The sequence below is a fragment of the Pelmatolapia mariae genome, linkage group LG10_11, assembly GCF_036321145.2.
Source record: "Pelmatolapia mariae isolate MD_Pm_ZW linkage group LG10_11, Pm_UMD_F_2, whole genome shotgun sequence".
Taxonomy (NCBI): domain Eukaryota; kingdom Metazoa; phylum Chordata; class Actinopteri; order Cichliformes; family Cichlidae; genus Pelmatolapia; species Pelmatolapia mariae.
This window is the reverse complement of record NC_086236.1, coordinates 33,345,094-33,364,417: the sequence shown is the minus strand read 5'-3', so window position 1 is coordinate 33,364,417 and position 19,324 is coordinate 33,345,094. Positions and strand designations below refer to the sequence as shown.

General features: G+C 41.5%; 1 protein-coding gene across 1 annotated transcript in view; it reads right to left on the bottom strand.

Moving 5' to 3' along the window:
- The window catches only part of jam3b (junctional adhesion molecule 3b), a 39,364-nt gene that overhangs the window by 4,102 nt on the left and 15,938 nt on the right, over window positions 1-19,324 (bottom strand). Inside the window, exons 2-8 of the mRNA XM_063484761.2 lie at window positions 3,647-3,715; window positions 3,437-3,550; window positions 3,200-3,352; window positions 2,456-2,658; window positions 1,009-1,108; window positions 762-891; window positions 622-676 (exon numbers count right to left, since the gene is read on the bottom strand). Coding sequence (XP_063340831.2) covers window positions 622-676; window positions 762-891; window positions 1,009-1,108; window positions 2,456-2,658; window positions 3,200-3,352; window positions 3,437-3,550; window positions 3,647-3,715 — 824 coding nt within the window. The remainder of the gene's footprint in view (window positions 1-621; window positions 677-761; window positions 892-1,008; window positions 1,109-2,455; window positions 2,659-3,199; window positions 3,353-3,436; window positions 3,551-3,646; window positions 3,716-19,324) is intronic.

Below are 19,324 nucleotides of genomic sequence, written 5' to 3'. Positions count from 1 at the left end.
AATGATGGCTCTCATTGTTTCCAGCAGACTCCCGTGTTCAGTGTTGCTGAGCCGATACCTCATACAGAGTCTGAATTTAACTTTACAAAGGTTCTTCAAAAGGTAATATGATGAGGGGCAGAGAGGCCCTGTTTTCTCTGTTACGGGCAGCAACACGATGCTAAATATTTGGGTTGCTTTCAGACCTGTGCAGACCTGGAGACTAAATACAGCAGCGTAATCACCGCTGTCAGCATGCAGCACACTGTAGTTACAGTTGCTTCTTCCAACACTCATCCCCAAATGCCCACAACAGGCGAGTCCTTCAAATGAAAGCTTTGAGAAAGCATACCAAGTAGTAATACTTTGATTTCTTTTCTCCAATCTTTGAATTTAATTGAATTCTGTTTTCATAATGAATTAGTGACAGGAACAAAGTTTGTCTTTGGCTACTTTTTTACTCACTTTCAGTCCGGTCCTTGTACCTGATCACTTTTATTGATACATGAATCATTCAATCATAAATATTAGCACCTAACTGGAGCAGTACAACAGACTGCATTTTCACATTTTTTGCAATAGACTTTTAGCAACAAAATGCCTAAAAATACAAACAGCCACACAGCCAGACTATCTACTAACCTCATCCTCTGTCCTGACGTAGTCCACTCCATCTCCTTTAGCTGGAACTTTGTAACTAAAACACACAAAGCACATCCGGTTTTTGGGCGCCATGTGGAAGTGGTGCTGGTTACAGTAACATTAGTAGTCTGGAATCTTACTTGTTCCCCGTCTGCTGTTGGCTGGAGAAGTAGCCTTGTTTGTAAGCACAGCAGATGCCCACCGTTATACATAAGAGCACAACGACCACCACCAGCACTCCCAGGATGATCCCCACTATGTCAATATCATCTGTGGAGTTCAAATGCGAGTAAAAACTTAAACACTGGATTCCTTTCAACAAATCTAGTACTATCTGCATTCAATAAACACAACGTATTTATTTCCAAAGGAAACATGAATACTTACACACTTCCATCTTCTGGGGTGCACACTGAGCGTGCCCTGCATCATTCTTCGCTCGGCAATAGTACTCGCCTGCGTCTTCTTTCCTGACTGAAATGAACTTCTGTGTGAGACAAAAGACAAACCTCTGCTTAATGCAAACTCCCTAAGTGAAGCTCAGTCTTTTTTTATGCAGACATTTTCCAACATCCTGAATTATTCTAATTAGTATAATAGATAAATATAGGTGAGTGGAACTACGCACGGGCAGGATGCAGACGCTGTTATAGAGGGAAACAACTGTAGTGACCGTTACTGTGAGCAGAGGGGACAGACAGGTAGAGATTTGCATTGTGCAAATACAGAGACAGTGCCATGAGCATGTGAAGAGATGCAAGATAGGAAAATTAAGACTGCTGTCTGCTGCGCACTTTGGATTCAGCGAAGGAGGGAGTTAAAGCTACATCTTACACATATATATAAAATATTCACCCTGGTCATACAAGTGAAACTTTACATTTAAAAATGACTGGGCTTCTTTTGGATGACATTCAGACTATCATCAGTGTGTGATAACTGCACGGACATTCATGCTCCTTAAGTTATTCTAAACATTACACATTAAAATGATCAAATAAATGTAAACACACTGATATCAGTGATTTCAAAGTGAACAGTAAAGTAAAATAAAAGCATCTGTTGAGTTTGTGCCCACCTCTCACACACACTTATAATGGTAAGAGTAATTCTCAGACAAATTGTCATCTTCATACAGTTACTGTCACCCATTTTCCAAGTGTTAAAAAAGCCTGAACGTCAAAGTACAACTACAAGGGCAGGTGTTAACATTGCAGTTGGATTAGGTGTCTAAATATGTCGAGAGTGCAGGAAATGATCACAATGACATTATCCAAACATTAAAAATCAAACTTGGACTGAATTTAAATAGAACTCTTTAAGAGATTAAGGTATTTTAACCTGTAAATATTAGTAGAGAAGAGTTTCAGTTCCAGCTTTTTAAAAAGAATAAAGCTGACACTCCCCTTCTAAACTATTTCACCAGTTCCAATCTCTGCATCAGTTGGCTGCCATTCCTCTCCCATGTGGAAATAGCAAAGGAGTGATAACTGTGTTTACAGGGAGCACTCTAAAAATAACAAGATAAGAACAGTAGAAAAAAAAAAATTCCTTAAACCTCCTTAGTTTACAGCACTGTCGTCCAGTACGTTCACTTAAAGACAAACGGTGTGTGTGTCTCACATCTTCGCTGTGCTGTAAAGCAAGAGAGAATAGAGGAATGTGCAAACGAGGACAGCAGATTCCCCTCATGGCTCAAGCCCTCTCACACCATCAACTGTCTCCCCAAAATATCTGCCTCCACCCCTGGGCGTCAGGCCACCGTCCCTGCTGCCCCGCCCTTGGCGCTCATATCTGCCCTTGTCCGAGCACACGCACACACACGAGTACTAACCAGAGCTCCTGTTTCTGTACTGAGCGTGTATGAGGAGTTGAAGAACTTGACACTGGTCTTTGGGTCATCGGGGATCTCCTCCATGTTCTTGAACCACTGGTACTGAGACTTGGGGAAGCCCTCCTCCTCCACACAGCTCAGCTCAGCCGACTTCCCCAAAGGCACCGATTTCGGGACGCTGCACTTTGGCACAACTGGCTTCACTGTGGGGAAACAGAACATACGATGACTGTCGCTGTAGCGAGTGTTCGCGCAGATGGGCTTTTCTGCTCTGTAAACAACGGGGAGAAATAAACCAACACAATCGACACGATGCTGCTGGCTTTATGACTCTGAAGGTTAATGTCACCCTGACCCTGATGTTTGACTGGACTGCCAGGATTGACAGGGAGTGGACGGGAACGTGATTTTCGCTCCATGCCAGAAAACGCCACCGAAACACGCGGCGCTTGCTTTCTTTAGCACTGCAATTCCGAGCAGATGCAGTTTCAGAGGTTTCCTTTTATAACCTAGAACACGCCTTTGCAGCTGGGCAGGTCTGGTCACAACGCATCCTCACATGTATGCCAAAGGGTTGGTGCAACCTACAACACGGTTTCATCTTACAGCATCTGACGTGCGAATCGTTGAGCGAGGTCTGTCCTTTGAGGGCGCAATAATGACTTGCTTTCTGTGTTTAGAAGCATTTTCTGTCAGTTATCAGTAAGACAGAGAATAATCAGTGGTACAGGCAGGTTAAAGTACCTCTTACAACCAGGTCAATCACAATCTCATCAAAGGCCTTCTGGTCGTCTGCAGCAGTGACCTCACATCGATACTTGGCTGTGTCTGATCTCGTGGCGTTGGTTATCAGTAACGTGGCAGGTTCTCTGATCACTGCTCTGTTCTCAAGGTCACCTGCCAGAATAAAAACACAGCAAAGATGAATATTTGAAAATATGTAACATATAGAAACTATTTACAGACTACTTCATGTATTACCATAGATCTTCTTGTCAAAGTAGACATAGCTTGGCCCCCCGCTTGTTATCTTCTTCCATTCAATTCTGGGATTGATTGTGGAAATAGACTCAATCACACATGATAGCTCAACTTCTGTAAGCAGAGAAACAGGAAGTGATACGAGGACATTAATTCAAGATCGATGACTGGTTTGTATTTTTTTGAGGGTCGTCAGTCTCGAGCTCTTACTGTCAAACTCATTTGTCCACGGTGAGGCATCATTTGTCTTCAGCACGACTGCCAACACGCTCAGGTAGCCTGCAAAGCAAGATGAAAAAGGCAACATAACTCTCCAGACTCTCATGCTACAATACCAGCTGATGCTGGGCTTGTTTTTAACACTCCACTCATCTTAAATTTCACTGACACAATAAAAGGGAACTTAAATGTCAATTCCTACAAAACTGTGATGATCTGAACATAGAGGCGATATTTGCCCTCGTTCTGTTAATATCTTCCCTTTTTAGTTGTATTGGTTAAACCATTGTGTGTGTGTGGGTGTGCTGTTTCTATGCACAGTGCGGGGAGGCATGTGCCCTTTTCAGGGCAACCTCACCAAACCAGTAGGTCAACAGCTTGCCGAGCCCTACTCTCTCCCTCTATCCGTGCCTTCCCCTTCCTCTCTCTCTGAGCCCGATGCTGCCAGTGTTGGACTAATAGTGCAAACAATGGGCCATGGATGAATCATCTCGACAGCCTTTGGTCAACAAATTAATTCACACAAAGTCATTTCCATGTCAAAGTTAACTTACCAGCCTGCTCATCAACACTTGCAGGGAGATAAAATGATGGCCTGGCTCATGGATGCAGAGTCACCAATAATTTATTTTTACTAAATCGATTTTTTTATTGAACAAACACTATCAAGATGCTGCAATCATATCTAGTACTCTGGCTCACAGTAAACAGGCTACATAGAGTCCAGACATACAGTTGTGGTTATATACTCTCATAGGCATGAATATCCTGGTAATTTGGGCTTTTAATGATTTATTTGAATTGCTCTGTTTTCTTCCAGGATGGAATGATTATACAGCTTTAATGGCTTTAGAAAATAAGATTTGGCTGCACAGGTTTGAATTTATTTTGGATTTTCTCAAATATACAGAATGGCAAAAGTATACATATACAGAGGCTCAAATATAGGCCTACATCCCTACTAATATTTTGTTAAATGTCCCTCAGGATGTTGTAGCTTTTTTCTGGCCTAATTCTAGCTGGATATTTGGTCACTCTTCTTTGGCAGAATTGGTAGCACTCATTTAAATTGGTTGGTTATCTGGTACGGACCTGGCTTTTAAGTGTAGTCCAGGCATTCCGGAAACTTAATTTTATCCATTCCAAAAGCAGTTTTGGGATTACTGTACAGCTGGAAGTCCCAGCTGTCACCAAGTTTCACCGGCACAAACCAGTCCCAAGATATGATGCTACCACCAACAAGCTCTGCGGCATTGGAACCATCATCGGTTTTTTCTTCGGTAACCTTCGCTCACACTCTCGGTTGATTTTTCTCTAGTCGGCAAACTCATTTCCTCCATTATCTGGGCAGCCTGGCTGCAAAAACAAATACACATGTGCGGCTTGGCACTTGTGCTGTACGTAACAAGCCACGTGATGTGACGCTGCGGCTGTGATTGGTTCGGCTCTGCGCTACTTAATTTGGATTGGCTGTTCTTTTTTTTTTTTTTTTTTTTAAAGAGGACAAGAGAGATGAGGCCTATCGCAATAGTTTAATTTTTCTATCGAGAAAAAGTTATTTCGCAATACATATCGTTATCGTTCTATCGCCCAGCTCTAATTGATCGTTATATAAAAGTGCTTAGGTATAGCTCAAAGTACTGTAAAAATGTGTGTGATTGGCTAAGTAGTAGTAGAAAGTGCTTCGAGTGTGCAAACGTACATCGAAAGGTGCAACGTTACAACTTTATTACACCACTTTTCACAAAAAACACAAATATTTTACAAATGTGTTAAAAACTTGTGGAAAACTAAAAATGACTGCACTAACATGTTTTTCTACTCAAATTTGAGCCGTCACGCACGACTTCTCTGATAAGTCTGAAATCAAGATAACAATATTTAGACTTACTGGTTGTCTATTACAGCACGGTGAGGAAGCCAAATGCAGCTCCTATTCTTTAAAACCTTTCCCCAGTCTCTCCACCCAATCCCCTGTTTAAAGTATTTTTAAACCCACACCTAAAAGTTGCAGAAAATATTTACAGTTGGTGCAGTCTGTTACTAATTAGTGGTGGAAAGGGTGCTGGGCCTCTCAATCAAAGAAACCTGCTCAAACAGGGATAACGTGACCTCCACCAGCTGTCATCTGGATGCACAGCAGTGTGTAGGGTCACCTGCTAAAGCAGACAGGATAAGCTGATTAGCCCACAGTCTTCCCGGAGATCATAAGAAGACGACAGCTTGTTTTTAGCTGCTGACTGTTATAAAACCTTGTCAAAAAAACGGTTGCACCCATGTGTGACAATAAGCTTAATTCTAGGAGTCACGTTTTGTGCACCAGGCTCACACTGAGACTAAATATGGCTATTTTAGCATCGAGTACCATTATAGGCTACTAATTTTGCATAGCCAGGCTACGCTCATCATATGAAATTTTACACAAAAACCAGGATGATAACAGACGGTTCTTTAATTAGAAAACACTGTTTCAAATACTCCTTCACTCACATATTTGAACTGCTAAGAAGATCAACAGCAAGACTTTGAATTCAGCTTCAGGGTGCTGCTTTACAACTTACCCTGACCTCTTGGTGGCAAAGGAAAGGAAAAATAAAGCAGAAAGGATGTCAAATGCATGCAGACTCACATTCAAAGCTATTTGAAGGAAAATGTTCAGCAGTACAACGGCGCTCTGGACTGTAATAAATATTAAATAAATACAGAGACATTTGATTTTTTTGCTTGTGTTACACAGCAACACAGAAGGCAAAGTTTGGTCCCAAGTGGGACAGAGTTGTCTTCACATCACCAAATGAAAAAAAATTTCCTACAGCTCCAGAAAGTATGGCTTTCTGACTGAGAACTTCAACAAAGAGCAGCACAAGAGCAGAATTAGAGTATGCACTTTTTCACAGAAATGTGGTAATCCAGTGAAAGCATGTCGCCTCTTTAACTTGTACTCCACCACGCTGCGTGCATAAAAAGGCTGTGTGCAGAGCAGAAATGCTTTCCAGCCTCCACAGTTACTGAGAGCTCCTCGTACCCGAGCTCGGCTCTTGTTATTTCATTTGATGAAGAGTCACTGAAGGGTAATCTTTGCTTTACATGTGCAGTGCAACGATGACTGAATCCACAGCTTCTTCATTCATGCATGCACTATATTTACTGACAAAAGTTTGTACACGTGATGGAATGCCACTGCTTAATTCTGGTTTTAAATTTCAACTGCACTGCAAACTGCATAACCTAATACTGAATCCAAGCATGCGAGAATGGCAAGAGTCCAAAATCTCGACGATGGTGTAATAAAACCAGAAGTTCTTTGTGAATGATTAAAATTAAGTTATTTAGTTCTACGACTTTCCATTAAACACAGCATTCAGTTTCATCTACAGTTAGAGAGAGGCAATGAAGTCCCTTCCATTCCCTGACCTCCTCCTTATTTCAAACAGTATTAGTGCAGATTAGGTTCCTAAGTGAGCTTGACGTAGAGATAAAAAGCTTGAGAGGTCTTCTGTGGAAACAGCTGTCCAAGAATGCATATTAAACCCCCACTCAAACAGGCTGGCCTATAATATAACGTAGGTTAGAGACCCTCCAATTATACAGATACGACCCCCTATGAGCAACCAAACTGCTTCCTATCAGCAAGAACGTCACAGGTTTTGACCCCAGAATAAAATAAGCGCCGATCAGTCCAACAACTGCTTTCTACCCTTTCAGCAAAGACTGCATCTTTCCCGGCTCTGTAACAGCGAGCCACAGCTGGACTGGCTAGCAAAGTATCAGGAACTGCTGACTGGGTGTTATGAGAGCGGTGTTTCCCATCTCTGCTCCAGCCTGTCTGACACATCCTTCCCTGATCATGCCAAACTCATCCTGTCTGTGTTCTGCCATCCCTGAATAGCCTCTCAGGTCTTCTTCTGCTCTCCTGCATCAATAAAGCCAGTAATAATTAGAGGTTCAGGTCATCATCATGAAAATGGGACGCAACTCTTACTCTATGTGTTATAGCTAAGCAGTGCATGACCGGGTCCGGGCGTAAGCTGGGTGTAATGTCAATTCTTAGCTTTTAAACCATGCAGGTGCTCAGTGACCTACATATGCAATTATTTTCTTTTTTGCTTCTTGGTTGGACACAGCTGTGTGAGATCAGGGAATCTGCAAATCTGCATCAAAGTTTTTTTTCTTTTAATCTTCCTTGCTGCCTCCATGATGGGTGGAGGGTTTTCTCTATAATCTTGGTGTAAAGCCCTCATAAACCCCACCCCAGGTTTTACATCACTGAATAATACAATAGGCACAGAGGAGTTGGTTATTTCTTGATAAAAACCCCCTCCATTTTTTCAGTGGTTTCCCCTGGGACGCCGCGCTTGTTTCCTGTACCGCTGCTCTGTAAATCTGGCGAGATGAGGCCGGTATCATAAATAGAAAGGTTCAATTAGGCAACCGGTGATATTCCCCATGGAACATCTCTACCTCGTGCCCTTGGAGAATATTCCCACACCCTTTGGAAGCTCAGACATCAAAGTACGCACACCCAGTTTTGCATACTATCAACAGTTGCTGTTTGGAAAGTCTTCACCTGCTTGAGTTGCACTGATCCTCTCAGCCAACTCTGACTGTCTACAAGCAAACGGGACACCCAAGAAGCTTTTAATATTATATGTTATATGGACTCTAACAGAAAAGAAGGACCCTCCTCCTCCTTTCACAGCCTGTCACCAACCACTGACTTCTCCAAGGCTGTATGATAAGCATTACTAACATTACTATAGTGTCACACATTTTCTGTTCTGCTTTAAAGACACCAAAGACTAGCTTTACAGCCTTTCCACACAGACGCAGGATGAGCACGTGCATTCAAACACGTGTAGAAGCACAGAATGGTTAAAAGAACATACATCAAATGCCGCATAGCTAATGTTACATGAACAACATGACCTACATACCGCTAATAGGTGTTCAGCATCTTGATTCCAATTTAAACATAGGTAAACAAGCTAACCAATGAAGTAAACAACAACATCACTACTGAAGAGTACGAGTGCGCTGTGGTGGAGAAATGAAGCATGTAAGTGACACGAGAACCAAACTCCTGTTCCCACAGTGTCCCCTCACAGTGACACTGCCTTTTAATTTGCAGGCCTTTTGACGTTTTAACCAAATCTTAACACTGTTTACATCTTTGGCAAAGACATGTTTGCCTTTTTTCCCCTTTTTTGTCATGAAACTTTTTTTCTTGAATTGGATCAGCACAAATAAACCTTTTTAAAATAATTTCTAAAATTACAGAAATTACTTTATCATAATAAAGTCACGCACCAAGTGATGCTCCTTATGGCTCGATCATGCTAGATTAAAAAGATGACTGCAACCTCCTGTTGACTAAGAAAAACTGATCGTTGTCTGGTGATTGCATTGATTTTTATTCATATTTGGTGGCTGATTTCAAGTAGTTGAAGTGATTAACTCAACCACTGGGCGACCACTTTTGATTGCAGGGTGACTGCACAGGTCGCCTGGTGGGATGTATCAAGTCTCCTAACGATCGCGCTTGAAGATTGGTCAAATTTTGCAAACAACTGCAGTCTCCTAATTTTTAAAAGAAGACAGACTGCCAGTGAATTGCAATCAATCTGAGTCAGGCTATGCTGATGAGCATAAGTTGTCTGCAATGCATCTCTTTGGAGTAAAGGATTTATATTCCAATATAAAAGCAAGGCTGACATTTTGCGGTTACGTTGCCGTCCTGCAACTAGTCAATTTTCTTTCTCTCAGTCAGAGCTTCACATCTTTGAGGCCTCACATCTTTGAGGCTCTGGCTGGACACTGAACTTTAGTAGTTAACATAAATTTCTGTTTAATGTGAATTTGTGTGTGAGCATAAAGAGCAACAGATTTGTAACATGAAGCATTTTGCAGATTTCCTATTTCTAGACAGGCTGTACATGTTTGCCAACTTGTTGTGTGAATGCCTCAAGGGCATTCACACTATTGAGTTCCTGTTTCTCTTTATACTTTATTATTCTAGTTGCTCCGACCTTTGCTGGTTAACTCCTCCCTCAGTTTTCAGCCGATTTTCACCATTCAAACTTTAAACTGTTCAGCTCCTTCTGCTGAAGCGTGCTATATCTTTTGGTGCTCATAACTTTTATACTTTTTGAGATATTAAGCTTTTTATGCCGTTTTTTGGCACATTTTGCTGAATGGGAAAACATTTCAGTGTGATCACCAGTTTTGCTTGCCGGGCTGAGCCATGTTTTAGCTCAGTGAGATGAGCAGCCGTTCTCAGACCAGGAGGGCCGGGTTCAAATCCTGCTTATGGCAACGTTTTCTTCAGTTAACATTTCAACTGTTTAAACTCTTTTCCATGCAAATTTCAGCTTTTTCACCTCTTTTTTTAGCAGAATTTTCAGTTTTTCACTGTTTTTCAGCACAAATTCATGCTTCTTCAGCTGTTTTTAGCTCAAACTTCAGCTTCTTTACCTCTTTTCAGCAGAAATTCTGCTGATTCACCTGTTTTCAGCACAAAGTTCTGCTTCTTAACCTCTTTTCAGCAGAAAATTCTGCTGATTCACCTGTTTTCAGTACAATTTTTCAGCTTTTTCACCTTTTTTACCTTTTTTCAGTACAATTTTTTAGCTTTTTAGCACAATTTTCAGCCTCTTCTGCTCTTTTCAGCACAATTTCCAGCTTTTTCACCTCTTTTCAGCACAATTTTCAGGTTCCTTATCTCTTTTTTGCTGAACATTCAGCATTTTTACCTCTTTTCAGCAAATTTCAGCTTCTGCTCCACAGTGCACATTTTTTCTCTCATCATATCTTTGTTCAGGACCAGAACTGGTTTGGCTCAGTGAGCTGAGCAGCTGCCGTGAGACCCGGTGGCAAAGGTTCGAATCCTACCTGGGACAGTTGCCACACATGTTCCCTGCTTACATGTACTCTGCTTTCTTGACACTCTGCAGTGTACCCTTTCACATACAGCCCGCTTCAGCAAGCACTTCTGCTTCTACACCTCTTTTCAGCAGATAATTCTGCTTTTTCAGTTGTTTTCAGCAGATTGCAATATGAGGCATTCACACTGCATTTTCGCAGGAAATGCAACTTTTTCTAGTTTTATTTCTGTTTTATGACACATTAACGTTGCTTTAACTGACTGAGCGATGGCAGACCTCCTCCCTTGGCAACAAGTTATTGCACATGGTCTAGTTTTGCCTAATGTGACTGTAGCATTAGAGAGCCAAATAAAGACATGCCCTTCACAATTAACACTGTGCAAAGACAGTTCTGATTCTGGTTTTACTGAAGCATCACTTTAAGGAGTTTCTGTTGGAATTTCTTTGCAGAAAGCGCCCAGTAACCCAGTTTATATTCTCATACAAACTGGGTTACTGGTTTTGGCACATGACTGGCACATTTGTGGTCAGTGTGCATAAAAGTTCAACATAAGCTCCGAGCAGGATCAGGTCAAACCAGGGAAGAGTGACATTTTTAAAGTGTTGAAAGGAATAAAACTACACCAAGTGTGCCATGACATTTAGAGGACTGGGTTATACCGATGTCACCATAAGGGACAACTTACTACTAAAAGTAAAACAAACACAATACATAATATAGTCTGTAGTCACAGATTTGTGTTATTTTGCACCTTTACATTGTTATTCGTTATACAACTTCTATATAGTACCCAGTAGTTCTATGAGAGTTATAAAACTGTAAACACAGTAATATTTCTCAGTCCATAGCTCTTTAAGCTATGGACTGAGACACTGGTGCCCTGACTGGAAGTAAGCACCAAGTTGAACAGTGTATTGCTCTCTCTCATGTTGTGCATACTCTGCCCTGAGGAGATGCTAATTTCCATTTGATAAAAGTCTATGATTTCAGCTGGGACACAAAGCCTGACAAATTAATTCATAAGAGCATCGCATATTATCATAAGCTTCTTTCTCAGAGACGATTACAGCTCGATCCTAGACAAAGCATGCTCTGGTGCTCCAGTTCCCATAGCAATATTGCTGATATTTCCATAGTAACTGGATTCTGTTTCTGTCTTAGTCGCTGTCTCCCTCCTACCACTGACTGATGACCAGTGCTTGACAGGATCCCACCTGTTTTGGTAGCTGTGGGAGAAAGTGACTAAACAGATCTCAGAAACTTTCTTACAAGGGAAAGGTTTTAGGGCTGCTGGCACGAACCATGACCCCAGGTTGTATTGTCACAGCTGTGGCCATCCAACAGGGCTGGTGTGCCACATAAACCTTATCCCCAGCCACTGGTGTGGTCTATGTGTGCTGTGAGCTCTCAAAAAACATGTGGAGATTATAGAGGAATAACTCCTAAAATGTTGCATCGCTGTGTAATCTCATTGTTTGATCAGTTGGGAAAATCAGTTTCTATCGACCGGAGAGAACCTATGTCTTTCAACAATCTTTCACTGACTGATGTCTGTTCCTCTGAGCCAGACATACAACAATGCGCACACACATACACACGGCCTGTTTTTCTCCTGCCGAGCTTGTAATTTACTATATTACAATATTCACTTAATCTACTGTATCACTGTCAGAGTTGTCTATGTGTGCTATACAGTCCTGTGTAAAACTAAGTACACCAAATAGCTTGTTGAACACCTTTGGGAGCAATAATTTGAAGTAATCATTTTCATTATGATGACGTGTCTGAGGTGTACCCTGCCTCTCGCACTAACACAGCTGGGATAGGCTGCAGTCCCCCCCACGACCCTGAAAAGCATAAGGGAAAGAGAATGGATGGATGGATGGATTTTCATTATGACTTTATCAGTCTCTCAGTGGGAATTTTGGTCCACCGTTCTTCAGTTCTTTGAGGTTTGTTTATGTTTATATCTCATGGTCTCAGAATTTCAGTCAGGTTCAGGTTCGGACTGTGATTCGACCACTGCAACATGTTGATTCTTCTGATTTACAGCAATTCTGCTGTAGATTAGCTGGTTTGGTTCGGACGATTGTTCTGTTGCGTGACCTAATTTCAGCCAGGCTTTAGCTGTTGGACAGATGGCCTCATGTTTCACTCTAGAATACTTTGCTATACAGACGAGTTCATGGTGACTGGGAGGCACCCATGTCTTGAGGCTACAAGGCAAGCCTGAATCATCAGCCTCTCCCTCCTGTGTGTTGAGGATCTCGTGAGAATTAATGGATTTACGAATGCAAAAAAAGTACCATCAGATTTTGATCTATAATACCATGTGGAAGTGTCGGATTGAAAATGATCATGAACACACCACCAGTAAAATCATACATGGACACAAAAACACACAGTGGAACGTGATCAGTCATGGACTGGCCTCCCCAGAGCCCAGACCACTGTGTGGATCCACTCTGTGACAGACTGGATCACTAACTTAAGTTATGTAATGTTGTTTGGGTGATTTGATGTGCTTCTGGTAGGGTTCTGTGAAAAAAAAAACAAGGCAATTTAACAGACTACTAGCAGGTAAGCTAAGATGCGCCACAGTATAGTGGTTTACACAACCGCCCAATAACAGGAGCTCCTTAGTTTGATCCCAGAAAGAGACACAAATGTGACAGGAAGGAAAAATCTGACAAATCAAATATGTTTTCATCCCACTGTGGTGACCCATTATGATTAAGAGAGCTGCTCAAAGTAGTTTTAGTGGTGTAATTTCACATTTAAATGATAAAGCTACAGCCAGCAAACAACTAACTTAGCTCTGTTAAACAATAAAATAGAATCTGCTCAGTAAATAACACTGAATACAATATTGCATTCATATAAACTCATCATCCTTTCTTCAGTATTTGTGCTAAGCTAGAATGTATTTTCACGTTTATCATATAGACATCCGAACAGTAAGAAACTAAGTTCCTTTACAGGACAGCACATAAATAGGCTGAACTGTTCCTTTAAGGTAAAGGCCTCTTCAGATTTTCCAGTATTTTGAATCAGCCCAGTTACAGTGGCTTGTACTGTGGCCAAGTGGCACTGAGCCTGCAGAATCATAATGTTCAGAGATGAAAGTGTCCAGGCCAAGAGTGTGTACAGAATGCTAAGAGGTCTGGACACAATCAGTTTTAATAAGCACAGGAGCAAACAGAAAGCAAAGAGCAGGAAGCGGAGGTCAGGGAGATACATGCTTATCCATCTGCATTTGTGGGTATGGATAAAAAAAAAAAAGTTAACTTAAAAGGGTCGTCCTTATTTCCTAAAACGATGCATTTAAATCAAATAAAGCCAGGAATACTGACGGTTACACTAAGTCACCCTCTAGCCTGCTCATCCTGGACTAAGAGCGATGTTTCAGACAAGCTTTTTATTTCCACCAACTATTCGACCCCTGGTGAATAAACTCATTCTGTCTGACTAAAAGTTCAAATAGATTATATCTTTTCCAGGTGCACACAAACATGGTTTACTTTTCCCTACAAGGACTTGTATACTAATTTGTTCCGCATTTACATACGAGGCTGCTGCGAGCCATGGTCTACAAGTCCGACTAGGTCTCGTGTTGGTGAGCCCTCTGATCTAGGAGGGTCAAAGACTCGGCCTGAGCCAATGAGAGGACGGAGGGGGTGAGGAACGGGGAGGAACCGATGGTGTCACTGAATGCCTGGGAACCTGTCACTTTGTGTCAGTGTTAATGTCTACATCTGGCCTGCTCTCACTTTAACCTCAAGCTAAGTATGACTGGCTCACAGGACTGGGCCAGAGTGGAGGAAAAGCAACTTTTTCTCCTCCACCTTACAGTGCCTTTCACTTGCCACTATGGCAGTCACTGCAATGAATGCTCCGCATTAAGGGATTCAAGAACAGTTTAGGAAACATGGACACATTTAAGACAACTCACATTATCCTCACATTACCACCCTTTAAGTCTCTTTCAACTTTTAATAGCTTTTAGAAGACTCGGGTCTCACCTTTCAATCTCTCATAAGAGAATCCCACCTAGCAAAATTTGTATTTAGAACTTCCAAGCAATGCTTATGTTTGAGTGAAATGTGAAAAACCATCTTTTTTCCAGTCTTATAAAAACATTTAAAAAATCCTTGTAAAATCAGCATTTTAGAAATGATGAAAACAGAATGCAAGTCCCTAAGAGCAGAGGCATGCAGTGACTTTTACACAAAAGCAAGCAGAGAACCCTCCCAGACCCCTTCCTCTATTTAAGACACGTTAGATCAGATTAAAACACACTGTTTTGTGCTGCCTGTTTTTTATTCTTTTAAATATGCTGACAGTCTCCTGCACCTTGCTGAACTGTACATGGATGTCTTTCTGTTTTTGCACTTCTTCTTTGTTTAAAAACTGTAAAATATTAATACTTAGTCCTTTTTCATCACATGTTACACGGTACGTACATTTATGTGGGCCTTATGTGGGACTATACCACCAAAATATGAGATGTGCACTCCAGATTTTAGAGCTCTTTGTGAACTCAACAGTTTTCGATAGAACTTGTGAATGCTGAATATAAAACTTTCAACTTTTAAAAAAACGTCTAGGTGTAATAGGACGTCTCAGAAATGGTCTTCTTAGACAGTTATGTTCCAGCAGAACTGTGAAAGATGACAAATCAGTGCAAAATGGTTCGCTGGATTAGAAAGAAGCCTCTTTTACGTCATGTCCTCTAAACAATCTGATAACACGCCTTTTCACTTTTCAAGGCTACTGAGAAGTCTACCAAATTGTCTTCTCAGCAACTTTTTACTGGACCCATCTTGGGCTACATTGGATCAAATCTCATGGATTAAGCACGGCCCAATTTTCAGTGACTATTTTTGGACTAAATAAAGGCCACGACTGACTGACCACATTAAGCCGAGAAAACAACATCCATGGACGTCTGGTGCTTGGGGGAACTTAACTTTATCCGTTTCCTATGTAGCCCTTTTGTTCCCATTGAAAACAGGATTTTTAGCCAATGTGTCTATGATTTAACCTTCCTGATAAATTGCAGGAAAATATAAGCTGACACAAAGGTACTGACAACAGCACTGTGCTTATTTCTCTCCTTTAAAGATATAAATCAGTCATATAGAAAATGTCAAGATATATAACAGCCTCATGATTCTGTAGAATAACCTGTCTATTGACTCATAATATTGCATATACACACACACACACACACACACACACACACACACACACAATATTATATGCTTATTATATGCTTTTATCTAATAATAGGTCTTTTGCTGAAGGAGAACTAATCACATGGCTCTACTGTCTGAATACTGAAGCACATATAAATGCATATAAATGCATTGTGCACTTTGCTATTAGTCTGCAAACACTCTTTAAACATGAGCCTTGTGTGCTGCCCAAGTTTATCTGGTCAACAAGGCATTTAGAAATGATTAACCCTCACTGAATGATCTCCAGTGATAAGTTTACTCATTCATTAAGTCATGTGAAACATCTTGGTACTAAGATAATCAGATGGCTGTTGTATAAAAATAGTCCAGTTGTTTGGTGTCACACAGCCTCTTCACATGGTCCCAGCGGCCCTGCATGCCAATGGAGACCTTTGTTTTGTGCCACAGTTTGAGGCTCGAGGAGTGAATGAATGCCTAATTAATCAGAAAAATGGTCAGTGGGTGCTGTGATGCCACAGCCATCAAACGCACACAATGTGGAAGTGCAGACCTAAATTCTTTGACTGAAAATCAAGTCGTAAGATCCTGATATGCCATCGATTTGTATCTGTGATGCAGAGTAATTCCAGTGCTGCACTCTTTTCCGAAACACTCTGACCCTTCCTCTCGGTGCCTGAGCACAAAATATTAGCAATCCGACTGTGTCTATCACATTTGCAATAGGTTCGTTACAGTACTAGAATTTTAAACTTGATACTGATACGCAGGAATCTACTCGATACCTGATAACCACCACGGTGAAGACTTTGACCCCATCCTGCAACAACAGAATAGCAAAAAAGTCTTTTATCTGGAAAAAGTTAACTTGTTAATTTTCCACTAATTTTCCCAAATATAAGTTATATTTAGCTAATATAGAGGTTTCATTTGCTTTACAAAGTAATTAGATTATTTCATTACAGATCATGAAGCTAAAATATATTTTAGAGCCAACAAATAACACAGTACCTAACATCTGAATAGCTTAATTATTGTAGAAGAGCATTATGGAAACGTGTGGTACTACTTATACTAAGACGAACTGGTCACAGGCTGATTTTACATCAGCTGTGCTCTTCTGATCGGCCTGGTCTACTCTGGATTTCCCTCTTTATTTGCTCGGATCAGTTCTCCACACTCCGGGTGGCAATCCAATCAATATTTCATACCACGACGCATTCAGCCCTTCAATAATTATTCATCTTTTATCTGACTACAGCCCACTAGCCTCTATATTAATGATAACAGATGGCTAATGTCGCTATCGGGCAATTGCTAAGGGGGTAAATGTTGCTAAAATTAACAAGTGTGCTAGCCAGGTTAACATTTATGATAACTGTTTAATACTTCAATGCTGTTGAAAGGGAAGCTTTACTGATCTCTTGAAATTCCCCCAAAAGCGTTGCTCAGTTTGACACGGACCCCTTGCAGTATCCTGTCATGTCTGGCACCGTGAGGCTGGCAGGAAATCCCTGTGGCCATGGATGTGGGGATGCCACTGATCAGGCATGGTGTTGTTTGTGCCCACGGATGTTTACCTGAGGATCTGGGGAGTTCAGGCCCTTTATTTCACGGTCTTCTTGTTGGTCTGCAACAATGTTTAGACAGATATTACATGTCCTTTCTCCTTTGACTTCAGTGAGTTTTAATCGAGTTTCCAACAGAACATTACACTGTGATGACATAATCCATATTATCGACTTGAGCTGTGGTTTTCATATTTGGGCTGAATAGGTGTATTTAATGTGCATTTCTTCATAGATTCTAAACGTTAACATAGAAATCTGTTAGTTTTAAAATGTCAACTGATGTCAGAGATGTCACAGGTGTCTTGGGCAACCTACATTGGTGTGCTATTCCTCAACAGAGTAAGAACAGGTTAGCATTCAAATGCCCAGACACTATTTATAGTAGCTGTCAGCAGCAACCACCAGCAGCCTGCTAATTAGGATCCCTCCCAGGTAGGAAGTGCACACGAGAGTTGCTCTGCCTGACTTTCACGGTCACCGAGAGAAAACTTGACCATGCTTCATGACGAAATAATTGGGTGCTCATTTTTCTAGCCTAGGTCAGCCTCTTGAGGGAGACAGTGACAACGCCTTGTCAAAACAGATTGAAGCACAAGGCCAAGAGGCTGAGCGGGCCTCCCCTGGCACAGCATCTCTGTTATGCGAGCAATCTGACATGCCACACATGTTGAACGTCCAGATGAATTGGGGAGCTCCATGGCGTCAGCTTAAAGGAGATCTAACAGGAGGGGGTCAGGGCTAATTCAACTCCCTGTAACAGTTTTTTTGGCTACAGTCAGAGTCAAATCCCAGGCTTGAATGTGAGCTGCTACCACGAAATTCTGTGTTAAATCACGCCACACTCAGTGCCAGAATTAGCTCCTCACCACACTCCGCACAGATGGCATCAGCGGCGCTCGTTGCAAATGCTTCGCATTCTAGTCCGGGCTGCCCGACCCCTTCCTTAATCCTAATTAGGAACACAATTTCCGTGCAGGCTTTTTCCAACCATGATGAAAATAAACATTTGTATGGCTACAGCACAGGCTTATTGGTAAAATTATTTCACAATTCTAGGAATCCAATGATTGTTACGACATTTTAACTGATCACCAGAGCGAGCTTTTAGAAATAACTATTGCTACTGTGCTGTAACCCATATCCTTTCCTGCAAGTCAACAATGAACTAGTACACAGTGCTAAAGCCCTGGATAACGTTCTGCCGCCTGTTCCTTCAACCACACACCATAACCTCCCTCCCCCTGTATACTAACAACCCACTTACACACATTTGATCCTCAGCAGAAATATTCCTCTTTTTCCGAAGCTATCCATCAGCACACCATAAAGGATTAACCAATAATTCCCCAAAACATATAAAGATCTGGAAACACTCGCATCTGCAGCTATCAAGCTAATCTGGATGTTGGCATATTAACACAGGTCCTTTTTTGACCAGCCAGCAGTTCCTTTACCTAATAATGCCCTATTTGGCCAACACAGTGACAGAGAGGTGGGGGAGCTGATCCACTCTGCCACAGCTTGCAGAGATAAGCGCTCATTGTTGAGTGCGTGGATAGTAAGCGTAGCCGGTCACGATGAGCTAAGGCTCGACTGACAACGGAACAATAACACAACACCACGCAGCAGAGACGTGTTGACTTAGCAGGTCCAAAAGGTTTAATCTGCCTGACTTCCTGCGTGCTCCAAGGATGCCTGCTGTGGGCTAAAATGAAAGGGTGGTTTGTGATGTAGCTTTTAGGGACGTGCCAAATTTGTATAACTATGCTGACTTCAAATTCTGACTGTTTTCATGGGACGAATATTCCCCCAGCCTTGCAGCTTTCCGTTTATTCCATAAATTTTAAGGCTGCATTGAAGTGTAAGACAAAAGAAGATGAAGAAAAATGCAGTTTATGGAAAAAGCAGAGACCCAGGCAACAGGCAGGTGCCATTTTTTAATCATACCCTAAAAGTAGGCGCACTTGGCGAGTATGGAGAAAAAAATGACATGTATTCTAAAGTCAATTAAAGAATGG